The sequence below is a fragment of the Carettochelys insculpta genome, chromosome 26 (genome assembly GCF_033958435.1).
Source record: "Carettochelys insculpta isolate YL-2023 chromosome 26, ASM3395843v1, whole genome shotgun sequence".
NCBI lineage: Eukaryota > Metazoa > Chordata > Testudines > Carettochelyidae > Carettochelys > Carettochelys insculpta.
Genome location: NC_134162.1, coordinates 14,920,876 through 14,937,636, shown reverse-complemented (window position 1 = coordinate 14,937,636; position 16,761 = coordinate 14,920,876). Strand labels below are relative to the sequence as shown.

Here is a 16,761-nt window from a genome sequence, read left to right as displayed (position 1 = left end):
GGACACAAAAGCTCTGCAGATAAGAGGAAATTCTTCTTCACCGATTACATCATCATTTTGGTCCATAATCAACACCATTTGCTCGCTCTGGGACAGAGATACTGAAAGAATCGCTATTCTAAGAAACTCTAGAGCTCAGCGGAGCAAATGTAAACAAGGAGACCTTTTATGAACAGTCTGAGCATCCGAGGACAAAGGAAGGAAATATTTCTTTCAACTTTGTAACAAACTATGGTGGCCAGGCATTTGCTTAACTACTAAAGTTCAAGTGCCAGCTTGGAAAACTTGAATGTTACAGACAGCATTTGGATAGCTGACATACTGAAGATTTATCCATCCAAGGACAGACGTGCAGCAACATTAATCCCAGAGATGACAAAGTCTTTATAGACAAAAAATTAGCTAGTAAAAGGAGTTATAAGCATCATGATATTACTGCGTATGGCTTAAAACCATCTGATCTTAAGCACTGATAAGAACAAAGGTCCAATAGATCTTCTAGGGCATGGTTTCCCAAACTGGGGGTGTGCCCCACTGGGGGAAGTGAAGAAATTCCAGGGGGAAAATGAGGTGACCCAGCACCCCCCATTATTTCCCCCTCCTGAAGGAAAAAAACAGCCTTTGTTTCTGGCTCTCAGCCCCTGCCATTTTATGTGGGTGACCGGGCATAGCTGCTATAAAAAGCAGGCAGCTGGTGAAGACCCATGTGCAAATTTGAGTGCATGTGGGTTGAGGGGGAGGAGGAGGATGGGGGTTAGATGGGGGCTGGGAGTGCCTGATCTGGGAGAGGAGGATAGGGGGATGGGGTAAGGGCGGGGGGCTGGTGGTGCATGGCTTTGTGGGAGGGAAGGGGCATGGGTGGGTGGGCGGCTCATGGGGCTTGCTGGGGCGGGGGGCTGGTGGGTGGGCAGCTGGTCCCGGCAGCATGGGGCTTGGGTGGATGGTGGGCAGCTGGCCCTGGTGGTGCAGGGCTTGGGCAGGTGGCTCTGGCAGTGCAGGGCTGAGGCAGGCAGGCAGCTCGCACAGAAAGCTCTGGTGGCTAGTATGGGGCTCAGGGAGCTGGCCCAGCTGGGGCTGCACCAGACACCCATAAGGGCCAAGAAAACTATTTGTGCTTATTTTTAATTTTAAATAACATTTATATCAAGTTTTTGTGTTTATTTTAAATTATGAATTGAATTTTTTGTTAAGGGGGGGGTTGGATGATGGAAAAGAAGAGGTGGGGGTCGTGAGGATTTCCCAAAAATCAAAAGGGGGGGCATGATGCTGAAAAGTATGGGAACACTTGTTCTAGGGTCTTTTGGTGGTGTTATGAGATCATTACAAGCAACATTGGCAAACTCAATTAGATTTTTCACTAGTTCTTAAATCTAAAAAAATGCTTTTAACTCAGTAAATGTCCTCACAAGCATTACCTCAAACCACAACAAAGGACTAAATGAGCTTGTACGTTGGAACTAACTAGCAACTTGGCACACTGCTCTGAACTCATCCTCTGTTCTTTGTTTAAACCCCAACCTCCTACACACAAACCACAAATACCTTTGGCAGCGGCTGTCTGCACTGTATTTGAACAAGCATACTAGCCACATACCACTAAAAAGTATCACAGCCACTACACAGTACATTCAGCACGCCATATTCACACACCAGCTACTGAAATTAATAGAGCCAGCAAGTCCTAAGACACTCTTAAAAAGCAAAGAAAGTAAACACTTGGCTAAGAGATTTTATAATTTAGTAAGGTTTCAGTGGAAGATCAGTTTTGTGCATCCTTCTGCAATATCAAAAGGACACATCCACACTATAAATCTGTAACTAGTCAACAAATAAGTCCTTAAAATTCTCACCCAGATACACACTTAGGGTGCGTCCACACTAGCTGGCTACTTCGAAGTAGCCAGCACAACATCGAAATAGCACCCGTCGCATCTACACGCACTGTGTGCTATTTCGACGTTGAAATCGACATTAGGCTGCGAGACGTCAAAATCACTATTCCCATCTGAAGATGGGAATAGCACCCTACTTCGACGCTAAATGGCGAAGTAGGGTGGGTGTAGACGATCCGCGTCCCACTACTTCGAAATAGTGGGGTCTTCCATGGCCATCAGCTGAGGGCTTGAGACGCTCTGTCCACCTCCTGCGGGGCTTTATGGTCCCCGCGCGCAGCAGCCTTTCAAGCACCACGGACCCGGATTTCCTGTGGCAGGAAGCTGAAAGCGGGCAGGCAGCACCACACGCACGTGCTAGCCTTGCACGCCCTCTACAGGCCCCAACCCATCCACCCACCACCCATGGCATAGAGCCAGCCCCCCGAGCGCCCCAGGACTCCTCTTCTGAGGGGACCCAGGCACCCCCGGTAGCCAAGCGGGGGACCAAAAAGAGACAGGGCCCCTCCTGGTCAGAGGCCAAGCTCCGAGACCTGCTGGGGCTCTGGGGTGAGGAGGTGGTGCTCCACATGATGGAGAGCACGCTTCTGTGTTCTGCTGCTTTCGCCCGAGGAGTGGGGGCTCCTCACTGACCTCCCCTCCGAGAGCACCAGCTGGGTGTCCGCCCACCGGGCTTCCCCCAACCGTGGCAATGGATGGTCAGGTACGTACCCCACAGGGCACACACCCACGGGCCATGGGCACCAGACACGACCGGGAGCCTCACACACCCCCAGCGGACCCCAACCCGCAACTGCCCAGCCACAGCACGGTCCCAGGACGGTGGCACAGCCATCAGCGCCCGCACCCATGGACAGCACTGTGCCTTAACCTCGGGGGTGGGGAAACAATGCTATGGGGACAGCCAACAGGGACATCACACCCACCGACGGGGGCGGAGACCCAGCACCCAACGAGGGGTCAGGGGAATGGGCCACGGGCCAGGGCACGGTACTAACAGCCTTCCCCTCCCTCTCTCCCTCTCTGCAGCTGCACCATCCGACACCCCCGGCAGGCACCCTCTGTCGTCCCTGACAGTCCGCTGGAGGTCAGCCACTGCCAGCGCCCAGAGACACCCCCAAGGCCAGCGGGACGGTCCCACCACTGCTGGACCCTGGGGATGGCCCCTGTGGACCCCCAGCTCCTGGCAGCTCTCTGGCGGCAGACAGAGGTGGCGGAGGAGAGACTCCGCTTTGACAGGGAAGAGTCCACCTGGTGGTGGGCGGTGTGGGAGGACTTCATGGGGGTCTTCTGGGACATAGCTGGGTCAATCTGGGAGTCCACCCCCCGCTGTCCCCTGGGCCACCCTCCCCGTCGCTCCACCTGTTGCCCCCCGCCTCTCCGCCTGCCTTGCCGCCTGCTGCCCCACCTGCCATGCTGCCTGCAAGCTCCCCAGGACCAGAGCCCACTGGGGCTGAAGACCGGCCAGTGGAGGCATCCCGGCCGTACTTGCCGGTCCTCCCAGCCCCCAGCCAGCCACGCCGGGGACTGCGGACATGGGGGGTGGGGTTGTAAGCCGTACCCGCCAGGGGTCGTGCCCCTCTACCCCCACCCTGGACTGATGGGCCAACGGCCAAGCCGTCCACTGGGCCCCCATGTATATTGTGGTCCCCCTTTGTATATTGGTTGCAGTTTCTGTTGTGCACAAAACAAAGCGAGCAGTTTTCAAAAAAAAAAAAAAAAAAAAAAAAAAGGTTTTATTTTCCAAATAACGGGAGGCGTGTGCTTGTTGGGGGGGTGGTGTGTGGGCAGTGTGGGCTGTGTGTAGGGGGGTCCTCTGGGGAAGGCCAGGGAGGTGCTCAGGTCTCCCTGATCGAAGTGGGCCCACAGGGCCTTGCAGACCCATACCCTCTCATGGTGGGCCTGGTAGCTGGGTGCAGCAGCTGGCTGGGGGAAGCCCGTGCCGGCGACAACTGCCCACCCTTGGACTGCCCAGCCACCGCCCCCCTTGCTCTCAAAAACGTTGTGGAGTGTGCAGCATACGCCCACAACCTGGGGGATGTTCTGGAGGCTGATGTCCAGTTGGGCAAGGAGGCACGGCCAGCGGGCCTTCAGATGGCCGAAGGTCCTCTCCACCACATGGCGGGAGTGGTTCAGGCAGGCGTTGAACCGCTCCTGGTTGGCGTTGAGGTGGCCGGCGTACAGGCGCATGAGCCAGGGCTGCAGGGGGTAGGCTGCGTCTGCCGCGAGGCAGAGGGACACAGTGGTGTAGTCCAGAGGGATCTCCCTCTGGGATGTAAGGCTCCACCTCCAGCCAGTGGCACAGGCCCGAGTTCCAAAAAACATGGGCATTGTGTGTGCAGCAGGGCCAGCCCATGTACACATCCTGGAAGTGGCCCCGACTGTCCACCATGGCCTGCAGGACCACGGAGTGGTAACCCCTGCGGTTTATGTATCTTCCTCCGCTGTGGTCCGGGGTGTGGATGGGGATGTGGGTCCCGTCCAGGGCCCCGAAGCAGTTCGGGAACCCCATGGCGGCGAATCCAGCAATGGCTGCGTCCAGGTCCCCGAGTCGGATGACCCTCTGGAGCACCATGGCATTGAACACACGGACCACCTGTGGGGAGGGAACACAGGCGCCCATGAGGGTGTGCAGGGTGCCCCACGGTCCTCCCTGCAGGCCCCCCTCCCGGGCACCTCCCCGGGTACTCCCCCGCCCAGCCCCTCACTCCCCAGTGCCCCTCCCTCCCCAGCCCCACACCCGGCCCCTCCCTCCCCAACCTCACACCCGGCCCCCCCGCCTCCCAATGGATGCATGCCTGGGCCTCCTTACCTCCATGACGACAGCCCCAACCGTGGCCTTTCCCGCTCCAAACTGGTGTCCCACGGAGCAGTAGCCATCTGGAGTGGCCAGCTTCCAGAAGGCTATTACAACCCTCTTCTCGACGGGGAGGGCGCGCCGCATCCGGGTGTTCTGGTGCCTCAGCGTGGGGGTGAGCCACTGGCAGAGCTCCAGGAAGGTCTGCTGGCGCATGCGGAAGCTCCGCAGCCACATGTTGTCGTCCCACTCCTGCATGACCAGGTGCTCCCACCGCTCGGAGCTGCTGGGGTAGCTCCACCGGCAGGGGAGCAGCCGGCGGGGGAGGAAGAGGGGAGCCCGGTGGTCAGGGGCGTCCCCGTCTGCCCCCGGGGAAGGCTCCCCTGGCAGGAACCACTGGGTGGCCTCCCGGGCAGCACCTAGCAGGGCGCTTTTCCCCTGGATGACTACCTGGAGGGCCTCCTCTTTCTGCTGCTGCTGCTGGGGGTCCATATTTGCTGTGACTTGGTCTGTGAGAGTGTGGAGAGTACCCTCCGGACCTCGTGCTGTTCAGGCCGGGTGTGTCTGGGAGGGGCCCTTTAAAGGAGCAGCTTGCTGTTGACCCGGAAGGACTAGTCCAGCCTGTGTCCCAGTCCGTGGGCTTTCCTGGCCTCTTATTTTGACGGCGAACACTTGTGTGTGTGGACGCTAGACGTTTCCTTCTGGGGTGGCTCCTTTCGACGTTCCCTGTCGCTACTTCAACGTTGAACATCAACGGCATCAGCCCTGGAGGACATGTAGACGATACGCGTCGAAGTAGCCTATTTCGATGTTCTTACGTTGAAATAGGCTACTTCGACGTAGCGTGCCAGTGTAGACGTAGCCTAAATGAAACAAATTATCACTCGTTTCTTCCACTGACGGACAAGAATTTAAAAACCCAGTAACCGATAAAAAATAAAATTTGGAACCAACCACGGCACTACAGAATGTGTTTGTTGGGCTCCTGGCATGTGGTCATGCCTCTCCCCACTGCCTTGAACATTTGCTAAAATAGTTCAAAAAGAAAATATGTAACATACAAGGAACAAGTTTTAAAAAATTAAAGGTTACATATATCCAAACACATTCCTCTTTCGTTAGGAATTAGAATCAAAGACACATATTTTCAATTGCAGAATGACATGCTTTTGAAGGCCAAAAGGTAAAGATATGTGTATGTGGTGGTGAAGGGAAGAATGCTCAGGGCTGAGATTTTCAAATGCACTCACTGGCCTAACTGCTCAGAGGCTGGATCTACGCTTGTCCCCAACTTCGAAGTGGGCATGTTAATCAGGACGATGGGAGATTACTAATGAAGTGCTGCGGTGAATATGCAGTGCTTTGTTAGGCTAATTCTCCCCCATGGTGACTCTGAAGTGTCAAACTTCAAAGTGCTGGCATGCGTGTATTTCAAAGTGTCTTTACTCCTCAAAATTTTGACAACTGGAAGTCAGCATGGGGGAGAATTAGCCTAATATAGCGCTGCATATTCACCGCAGCACTTCATTAGTAATCTCCCATCACCCTGATTAACACACCCTCTTCGAAGCTGGGGGCAAATGCAGACAAGCCCAGATTGAAGTCCATGGGAATTTCACTGTTGACTCCAATGGAAAAACAGATCAATGCTGAGCACTTTGGAAAAATCTCTCCTTAAATGTTCCCATCTCAAAATACAATGCTATGACGTAGATTAAAGACACAAACCTGACATTCAGTGCAGCACCTACCATCCAGAGGCGATGCCATAGAGATATCAGTGTCTGATTTGATAAATTTAGACCAGTGTTTCTCAATGACTGGTTCATGGACTGGCACTGGGCTCCAAGATCTCTCTGACAAAGTTCAAGAAGGCAGCAGGCAATCCACTGGTATAAAAAAGCTTGTGATGCACTGATCTAGGCTCCCTAGAACTACAGGTATCAATTCAACTCAGGTAACTCAGCCCCTCATGGCAGGACCAAGCACCATCTAGATCATCCCTGTTAGATATTTATCCAGCCTGTTCTTAAATATCTCCAATGATAGAGATTCTACAACCACCCTAGGCAATTTATTCTAGTACTTAACCACCCTGACAGGAAATTTTTCTGAACATCCAACTTAAATCTCCTTTGCTGCAATTTAAGCCCATTGCTATAACAAACCCTCCCTTATTCTAGTTTTATATATAAGCAGGCATATATGTGAGTATCTGTGTGAACACAAATGCCAGTAAGCCATACCAAATTAAATACAGTAGGCTTTTCAGAATTAATAGAGTTCTTAACATTGGTTCTACATGGCAGTGAGTCTTCACTGATCACGTTAAATGACATACAGTTGCTGGAAAACAGAAAAAGCTAGATATCTACACTGAATATGAAATCAAACCTCACCCTAACGAGCTAATTTCATCCTTTTCATTTATTAAAAAGACAGACATGACTAATAAGTGGCACATAACTGTTTTCAGGATATATTTTAGGTAGAAGAGTTAGGTTTGGTTAAAATCAGAGAGCAGGATTTTCAAAACTCAATATGGATAACCTTCCTATGACTGTTTCTTTAACATTCCAATAAACACAACTTAAAATGTAAACATGCCCTTGCACAGTTGGAAACCCAAACAGTACAGCTTTGGGCCCATGTATAAGAACAAGAGTGATATTCTCTAGGAGCAAACATGAAAATGGCTATTTCTCATAAATGAACAGATTGAAAAAACAAACAGCAAGAATGACCCTAGCCTGAGGATTTTAAATTTACTTTGGCTGTAATAATTAGGGAGATTGTTTCAGAGGCAGAAATGAGAATTGGGCACCTAACACCATGTTTGAAAGTCTTCCCCCAAAGTAACAGCAACGAAGGGTCCTGTGGCACCTTATAGACTAACAGAAAAGTTTTGAGCACGAGCTTTCGTGAGCACAGACTCACTTCATCAGACGCTGGTCCCAGGGGGTCTGTGCTCACGAAAGCTCATGCTCAAAACTTTTCTGTCAGTCTATAAGATGCCACAGGACCCTTGCTTGTTGTTACAGATCCAGACTAACACGGCTACCCCTCCGATACTTTCCCCCAAAGTGTTACTAATACATTTTGTCTCTTGATAATATCCTTTTATTATAGCAGGACATTCCTTAAAAGAATTAGACAAAAAATATACTGGCTATGGCTACACTACAAAGATCTTTTGAAAGAAGCTCTCTGGAAAGATCTCTTCTGAAAGAACTTTCAAAAGAGAGTGTGCACACACAAAAGAGTGATCTGCTCTTTTGAAACAGAGTGTCCACACAGCCCTCGCTCTTTTGAAAGAACGGGCCCGGGATAGAAAAAATCAGGCCCCGTGAGGACTACTCTTTCAAACAAAAAAAAAAGGGGGGGGGGAGGGGCCTGCAGAGCATCTACATGTTTTCTTTCAAAAGATGCTTTCGAAAGTAGGTGCTCTTCTCGAAACAGAAAAGGACGAGCGATTTCGAAAGGAGCACAGCATTCTTTCAATTTACTTTTGAAAGAATGATTTGTGTGTGTAGACACTTTGTGGGATCTTTTGAAAGAGCCCACTTCTTTTGAAAAATCTCTGGAAAGAACTTGCAAGTGTAGATGCAGCCACTGAGATTTCCACTTCATGGGCTCTGTCTAACAAAGACAGAGTGCAGTGTTATCTGGGAGTGAGAATGGCTGGGAATCAAAATTAGAGTCTTGTCCATACTCTTCTGATCACATGGCTCCTGACTAGCATGGAGTCAGAAGTCAATCAGATACCCAACTTCCCTGCAAAAGAAAACAGACACACGCATTCCCTGCAGAAAGAGTTGGACAGATAGCCCAGAATGCTATCTTGGAGCTGCTATCAACAGAATCTGCTCCTGTCCCTGCCATGTCTCCCTTCCCACTCCCTCTGCCAACACATACACACAATAAATACTCCACCCCGTTTATAAACCTTCCAATTTATACAGTACATGCTTTTTGCATCCAAATATATTTGATCAGAGCTTAAGAGACTGCTGTGAGCAAAAGGAAGGAAAAGGGAGTACTCGCTGTCTTTGGATAAATGAGCTGCCAGTGGTTTAAATGAATCACAGGAAAAAACTAGGGGAGTGTTTTTTGAACAGATAAGAGGAAAAATCCTCAAGTTTTTTCTCAAGCACTAAAAACAGAAGTAAACCAAACCCAACAACAGTTGTGAGGGAACATCCAAGGGCTGGAAAGCCTTTCACTAAATTAAAATGTGTATATCCAGCTGGCCCAGATGTTTTGATGGACAAGCTGTTTTTTCTTTTTAAATTACATCCAACCCTGTAGTGGTTACACACGACCGCAACAGAAACAAATTCCAGATTTAAAATGGTATTAGCACGTCTATTGTTAAAGGCACTTCTGAACTAATTTACCATAGCTCATTTCTCTTCAGTAAAAGCTTTACAAAAAGTTCTGATCTGGCTCCCTAAGAAGGGTTCGTTCCTGTCAGAGTAACAGTCTACTCTTGTGGAAACAAACCCAAACCAAAATCCATCAAACCAACTCACATACAGTATGTTCTTTACATTTGACTTTTGTGAGGACTGAAACCATCCACAATTCTACAAACTCCCCCACACTTTTCAGGAACCTGCTGTATGGTTTGTTGAATCAAGCTGGGGTGGTTTATTTCCTGTCTGGGAAAGAACAAGTTCTTCCCCCTTACTTTATGAGCAGTTAATGATTTCCCTGAACTGCAATGATCAAATGTAACTAAACCACCTTTCAAATCTAACTACGGTCATAGAAATACAAGTCAGCTAGGCATAAACTAGGTATACATCTTTAACCAGAAGTCTAGAATACATAAGACTCACAACTCAGTTAATATACCCTGCCCACAAAGGCACAATGCCCATCCACTCTCAAGATATACTTAATGCAGTTATGAGTTTTCATATTAACACATTTTTTTCAGTACCAGGTCCCTGGCAAACACGAAGTCTATAGAAATATTATTATAACATTGCTCCTTATAGTCTGCTGCACAGGTGACCCTACTGGTAAGTAAGAGGTATTGCTGAACAGATACATTTTGCACTGAAAAAAAATTCAGTTTAGTCCCTCTAGAGTGAAATTGTAATGCTTGTAGGCTATGCACCTTAAATAACAGAGATTTGAGCATTATCTGGTGGCTTACGCAACTGAGTGCACCTAGTCTTTTAATTTGAAAGGACACAGCCATTCACCCAGACAACTGAATATAATGCATTCATTCCCAGCAACAACTTCCTCCTTTGCATGTGAAAGTTGCAAACTCAAAATATAATGTAGTTGGCTGTTCAGGCTATTCAACTATGCTTAGAGGAAAGACAAGATGAACATTTTAAGTAGCAAATGCTCGGAGGGGAGAACAATAAAATTCAGCTAACTGGAGACTAACAGCTACTCAAAAATAGTATTTCAGAGTCTGTTAACGAAGATGCTGAAGCACATGCATGTCAGATGTGGCAATAACTGACTGTTCAATTTGAATTTGGGTTATTGAACACCACTAGGCTATTTTGAAATAATTCTAGTATTGTGGAGTAGAAGCAATATTTGGATAGTTAAAAGATGTTTAATGTGCAGCTAAGTAAACTGATGGCTCTGCTCTGCTAGCAAAAAGGATTTGTTTTCTCTGGGGACTTCCAGGTTATTCTGAACCAAGTGTTTTCTACAGAGTATCCTTCAGTTTTCTTTCATAATACTTTTTTTACTGAAAAAGATCTGTCTGAGACACAGCATTGCATCATGGCCTCTCAACCATCCTCAACTTCCTTTTCTAAACCACAAGGCATAAATTAGTGGAAATTTCCAACAAAATTTATTGCTTGGACAGAGAATGGGGAATGTGTATATTACACTTCAGTTTTTTCATTTTAGGGAAAACAGAAAAAACTTTTAAAATGTTTTAATTGCACTATTTTTATGTCAACCCCCAAATATCTAGCAATGTAATCTGTGCTAAAGTTCCTCCTTGAGATTACAGAGAATGGCATATTCTTTAAATACCTTCCCCTGAAGTCTTGAGCTTCCTGATAACTTCACAGTAATCAGGGATAGGGATTACAGACTTTGCATTAAGCTACCAAGAAAAAATATCATAAAGAGTCGACTTGCTATCAGTAGTTCCAGAGTAGCTCCATATCTGAAAGCTGAACTTGATTCTGACCCAAAAGTGATTACTAATAGATATTTTAAGAGATGACCAAAACAACAAGGCTTCCTCCTCCTGTTGAACTTGGCTAGTCAGTAAATCAACTCTCTATAGAACCAACATAATAGCATTATTAATATTAAATGAGCTTCTCTTGTATGTAAAACTAAAGTGCAGCCTGAAGACTACCAATTCCCTAGACTGCAAATGAGGACCCTCCTGGACTGAACTGGACCAGGAAAAATCTGTGTTTTGGCCAGAAAAACAGAATATGAAACTGAGACTCTCACAAAAATATACTCACGTAATAACACAGAGGATAGAAATTGTTGTTCAGAATTTGATAAATTACAAATTGAATCTCCCTAATCTAAAGCTCTCTAATCCAGCAACATCCATAATCTGGCACTTATCATGGGTGTGGTCAAGTTCCCATGGTCACTTACAGTTTGTTTCCAGCCACCAGTCCTGGCTCTCAGTGTTCTGTGCTGTTATTTAACTGTAATTTACCCCTAAATGTCCTCTAAGAGCACAGTAAGCAGTGACAGTGTTGGTAATTTCCTAGACAATGTTGACCGCCGCGGTCTCAGAAATTTTTTCATCCAACACCCGTCAGGTCCCAAAGGTGCTGGACAAGAGTGGTTCAACCAGTACTAGACAAGTGAGTGACAGCACTTTTTATTACAATTTATTGGTGAACATGTCAACTTCTTAATTGAAACGTTCACGAAAGTGACACACACACGCACACATATATAATAGCCTGTATCAAATATTGTAATTCAAGAAGACAGAGCATAGCAGAAGCCTGCTAAATCCAAGTACTTTATAACCTGCCCAAAAAATAAAAAAAAAAATTAGTAGTCTTGACCCTTCTCAAAAATTTAGTAGTTGCTATAGGGGACCTTATGGTACTGATTAGAAAACTACAAAATCTAACAACTGACAAATGAACAGTTTGTTTTGGAATGCATTATCCTCACTTTGCTGTTTGTTCATCTGTTTGTTTTCTTGTAAACTTCAGTGATTCAGTCTTCCAGTCATTAACGCTAATTAACCAGATTCTGCCCTGCAATGAAAGAACATCAACACTGAAGAAAGAACAAGCCTAAAAGCTGCTTCCTGTTTTCAGATCTAAAAGCAAACAAAACTTCAGTCCTAATTAATAGATAATTCTGTTCTCAAAAAAGGGAAAGGGAACAAAATACTCCATAAATGTGAAGAATGATGGATCTAGTTTATTTTTTATGGATTCCTCCCACTTCTACAATTTGCTACATCTGAGAAGGATCATTTGGAGGCCACTCACGCAGTAATTTCTACAGACAGTCTTACACAAGTAAGGACCACAGAAGTGGGCCCTTAATCTTAAATTGTGTAAAATGATTATAAAAATTTCTCACTCCCAAAATAGCTGCTACCTTGTTGTGTGCTTTAAATATTTTCAGGAAGAAAAGGCAGCCAACAGCATAGTAAATGAAATTAAGGTTTCAATGTGAGATGGTCCTGGATAACTTGGATGATTTTTTGGAGAGAGGTTTGTTGAGTGAATAGGCTATTTTCAGGTGAAGAAGATGTTATTTACTCCTTCACATAACACAAAAACTGTCGGTCACCAAATGAAATTAATAGGCTTCAGGTTTACAACAGGCACAAGGAAGCATTTTCTTCCATACAATGAACAGCCAAACTGTGGATCTATTTTCCAGAAGATATTGGGAAGGCCAAGACTATAACAGCATTCAGAAAAGAACCAGATAAATTCACTTTGGTTGGGTACCTCGGCAACTATTAGCTGGGATGGACAGATATGGTGTCTCTCTGAGGCTAAGGACACCATCCCTGCCCATCCTGGCTAACAGCCACTGATGGCTATGGGAATGGGTGACAGGTCAAGGTTCACTTGATTATCTGTTCTGTTCATTCCCTACTGGTGCACCTGGTGTTGAACATTGTCAGAGCCGGATACTGGACTAGAAGGGCCTTTGGTCTGACCCAGTATGGCTATTCGTATGGCAAGAAGCTTGAATCTGATATGGTGAGAATCAGGGAGCCAGTGCAAAGAAACTAGAAAGGACATGATATGATCAGAGTGACCTGGAAGAAAGGCTATTTTAGTGGCTGCAATTTGTACAAGTGTGTGCACGTGTATTCTTTCAGTACAAAAGTGCTTCTTGTTGAAATATAAACAAAACTTTGTTATGACATATAACTCCAGAGATTTCAATAGTTTATTGAATCAGATGTAGAACTTGTACACCCTGCCATCTACCAGACTAGTACATCTCATCTTGCTTAACAACAAAATTTGAGTAACCCTCAGGATTTTTTTTGTTAGACATTAACATATATTTGACCCAACAGCTCAGAACTATCAATTAGATAACCTCACAGAGGATGCAGTCAAAAAATGCTTATTTCAGCTGTTATCTACTAGTCCTATTTATCCTGTAAGCATTTCAGTTAGCTAAAGTTTTCTTAATAGGATTTCACTCTGTAACTGTTCAATATGCTCTTAACATGCTTCTTTAATACTTTTTCCTGTAATATTTTCTACTTGTCAAAATAGGAGCATATAGACTGGCATAGAATTTGCACTCTGCTATTTTACATATGTTAAGAACACTTTCTATATTATTCAATGAAACATTTTAGAATGGTTACTATAGTTAAAACCACTAAAAATAAATGAAAAGCTGTAGATCCCAGAGAATTTGGCTGTAAATGTTCTGCTTCTCAAATTCTGTCTAGCTTCTAGACTAAGTAACTTCAGTATTTTTAACTCTCTTTGTCTGTGTTCATAAGGGTACCAAAATTATTCTTCCAACATGGAGTTCAGCTCTAGTCATGACTCTACTAAATCTAGCTTCTGGGATCCAGTCACAGAACAGTGCCGGGAGACCTACAGCTATCTGCCACTGCTCCACTAGTAAGTCAATTAGAAAAGAGGGATTTTCATTTCCCCAAGAGTAGTAACTCTGGGGGGAACCACAGTGAAAACTAATTTTGAAGTAAAGATTTTATTTCTTTTCTCCCCACTAAGTTCAGTTGTCTTGCTGAGAATCACATTACCACTGATCTTTTTCCTAGCCCTACGAGAGTAATTAATGTGATTACTTTAGCCACTGTACATTCAGTGACTGCCATTAACAGATCATAATTTCATCTAATTTGTTAATTATTCCACTATACTTGTCAAATTTTCTTTTGGTTGGTTAGTGGTGTGCTGTATGAACAGCTTACGAACACTTCACTGCTGGTTAAATCTGCATTTTAATTATTGTTAATCATATATACATTTGATGTATATACACTGAAGCCATCCTACTTTTGGTCAGCCTTTCCCTGCAGGAATGCAGAAGTCCACTAAAGCACAAACCAAATGTGTTTGCAGAACATTAACGTTTTAGAGAGAGTAACAGGTATCCTGAAAAGCTAAGACATTGTCTGGATGCAAGAAGAAAGTTCAACAGAGGCCTAAAGATACAAGTTTTTTCACCACAGAATATTTTTGTCTGTTCTCACTTGGGTTGAGGCTAGCGAGGCATCTGAAAGAAGGTTAGCAAAGTCAACACTGCAGGGGGGCAAGCAACATGCCATTCTAGTTTTAAAACCTCTGAAGTTATAACATTACAAGTAATGACAACCCAACATGAAGAAAGTAATACTGAACATGGTCACATTTTACTATTTATTGTAATAACCTGCCAGTTCCATTTGCTACTTTCTAATACTCCAGTTTCTCTATCTTCAAAATTATTGACCAGATAAAGCACATTTCATCTGATAAGAAAGACTCTTCCTACCATACCTTAAAGGCAAAGAGCTATAATATTTGTTCAAAATTTTTTTTTCACCACTGGAGCAACAAGATTGCACACTGTGCATTACTTAGTTTATCCTTTTACATGAACATACTGTTTGCTGCGTAGGTTTCTGAAGAGCTCTTTCTACATAGCACTATGCTGGCTGCATCACCACCACAGGCTCAAAACTGAACTGTAGCATTTTCACTGTACTGTGCGAGAGGGAAGTCTATTTCCTTGAGACACCTGTTACTCCTACACGTGTTCCTTTGTATTACCCCACTAGATCAGATTGTGGGGAACTAATGAGGTAATGGCCTGACACACAAAGCAGATCCCAAAACTTGAACCAAACCAGTTCTCATCTCAAATCAAAAGATTGGGTGAGTAGACTATAATAGGCACCTTTATTTGTTAAATCCAATTTCCAATCATCAAGTGTAATATAGAATGGACTGCAATGCTGCACTGATGCTTTTCATTTCATTCATGCTGTCCAGTGCTGAAGCCTTGAAAGGTAACTTTTATCTAAATACAACACATGAAGACTAAACACAAAACTTACACTCCAACAGCATCTGCCACTTTCTTTTAAAAACACTTTCTTAATTCCAGCTGTGGCTTCTCTGGGTGTTCTCCCTATTTGGAGAAATAACTTTACAAATGAAAAAAGCTGCTAGCAGTAAACAAAGCTAAACTAGTGCAACAAAAGCAGTCTTTTATGAAAACACATGCAATAACTACCTAAACATCTGTAATCAAGAGAACCAGAAGGCATTATAATACACAGCACAACAAGAAAAGGCTGCAAAACTGATCATTTTCTTTTTAGCATACTGATAACCTTCCAAAAGCAGACAGAGCTTCAGTTAGTTGGCTTTGTCATTTAGTTTTGGATGTTTTAAAACGAATCAAATGTGGCGGAACCGAAGGTAGAGCTTTCAAAGTACAACACACAGAACCTGTTTATATTTGCCAGCAAAAATAGAGTTCATCATAGGTTTTAGGACTGTTCCACTGGTATCCACTGTAAGCCTCCTCCTTAGTGTGTGATGTCGAAGAACTATCATGTGAGTATATCATCTTTTATACTTTTAATAATGGCATCTAGCTATTATAATGGTTAGTTCCTTAAAAATACATAAACACATGCAAGCCCATATGGAGACAAATAAAAGGGAAGAGAAATGGGGAAGCAGCATAAAAGGGTGGAAGCTGACACAGGAAGAACAGAAAGAGGATATGCTCAATGTAAGACTACAACCTATCACAGCACCAGAACTACTGATGCTATTTAGAGTCATTCATTGTTAACTGCAGAACTGTTCCATGGAATTATACAGTTCCTGTAGAATGCACAGCATGCAGAGAAGCAACCCAGAAAAGCTTTCTACATGTACAAGTCAATGGAAAACAGCATTTTGCAATACATTTTTGTTCAGACAGCAAGCTATCTATCCCACCTTTAGTTTTGAGACAAATATAGTTAATCTCTGTCACTCACCCAGAAAGAGATGAACCACTTGCGCTAGCTAGAACATACATACAAGGAACAGACCATGCCAAGTGACTGTAACTGGATTTTAGCGTGGCACAGGACCGGATTTGTGAGCTCAGCTATAAATTCTATAGCACTGTACATAAGTTACCAGATGGTCAACCCTCACAAAACATCTATAACTTTTTTCCTCAAAAAATTTTTGCCTCATTACTCCTATGTCCCCACTCTCCCATTTAATATTTACACCCACACAACACCTTAGTGAACAGATGCATTTGAAAACATTCCCTGAAGAACAGTAGGTCAACATTGCCTGATAAACTGGAGGGCTGCATCTACATTACCAAGTTTTTTCAATAACTTTCAAAAGATCCTGTGGAGCGTTGTAGCCTGTGCTTAGCTTAGCTTAGTTATAGTAGAAGATACAGCTTAACTAGAATTTAGTACACTACAGCCATAGGTATTAAGAAGCCATGACAGTCTAGCTAACTTAGGCCCAGAAAAGGCCTATGCCCTTTTATCTTTCCTGTCAGCAGTAACAGGAGCAGCCTGCCAGCCAAATGTGGCATGGGCGAGGGCGGGGGGGGGGCTGTTTTGCTGAA

At 44.9% G+C, this 16,761-nt stretch overlaps 2 protein-coding genes across 2 annotated transcripts in view; both read right to left on the bottom strand.

The window, feature by feature from the left end:
* The window catches only part of CTTNBP2NL (CTTNBP2 N-terminal like), a 43,748-nt gene that overhangs the window by 12,596 nt on the left and 14,391 nt on the right, over positions 1–16,761 (bottom strand). The window lies entirely within an intron of this gene.
* On the bottom strand, positions 3,695–5,339 carry LOC142001963 (uncharacterized). The gene is made up of 2 exons (XM_074977652.1): positions 4,705–5,339; positions 3,695–4,488 (listed from the first exon to the last, which is right to left on the bottom strand). Exons 1-2 carry the CDS (start codon positions 5,179–5,181, stop codon positions 3,886–3,888), a joined length of 1,080 nt encoding a protein of 359 aa, XP_074833753.1. The 5' UTR covers positions 5,182–5,339; the 3' UTR covers positions 3,695–3,885.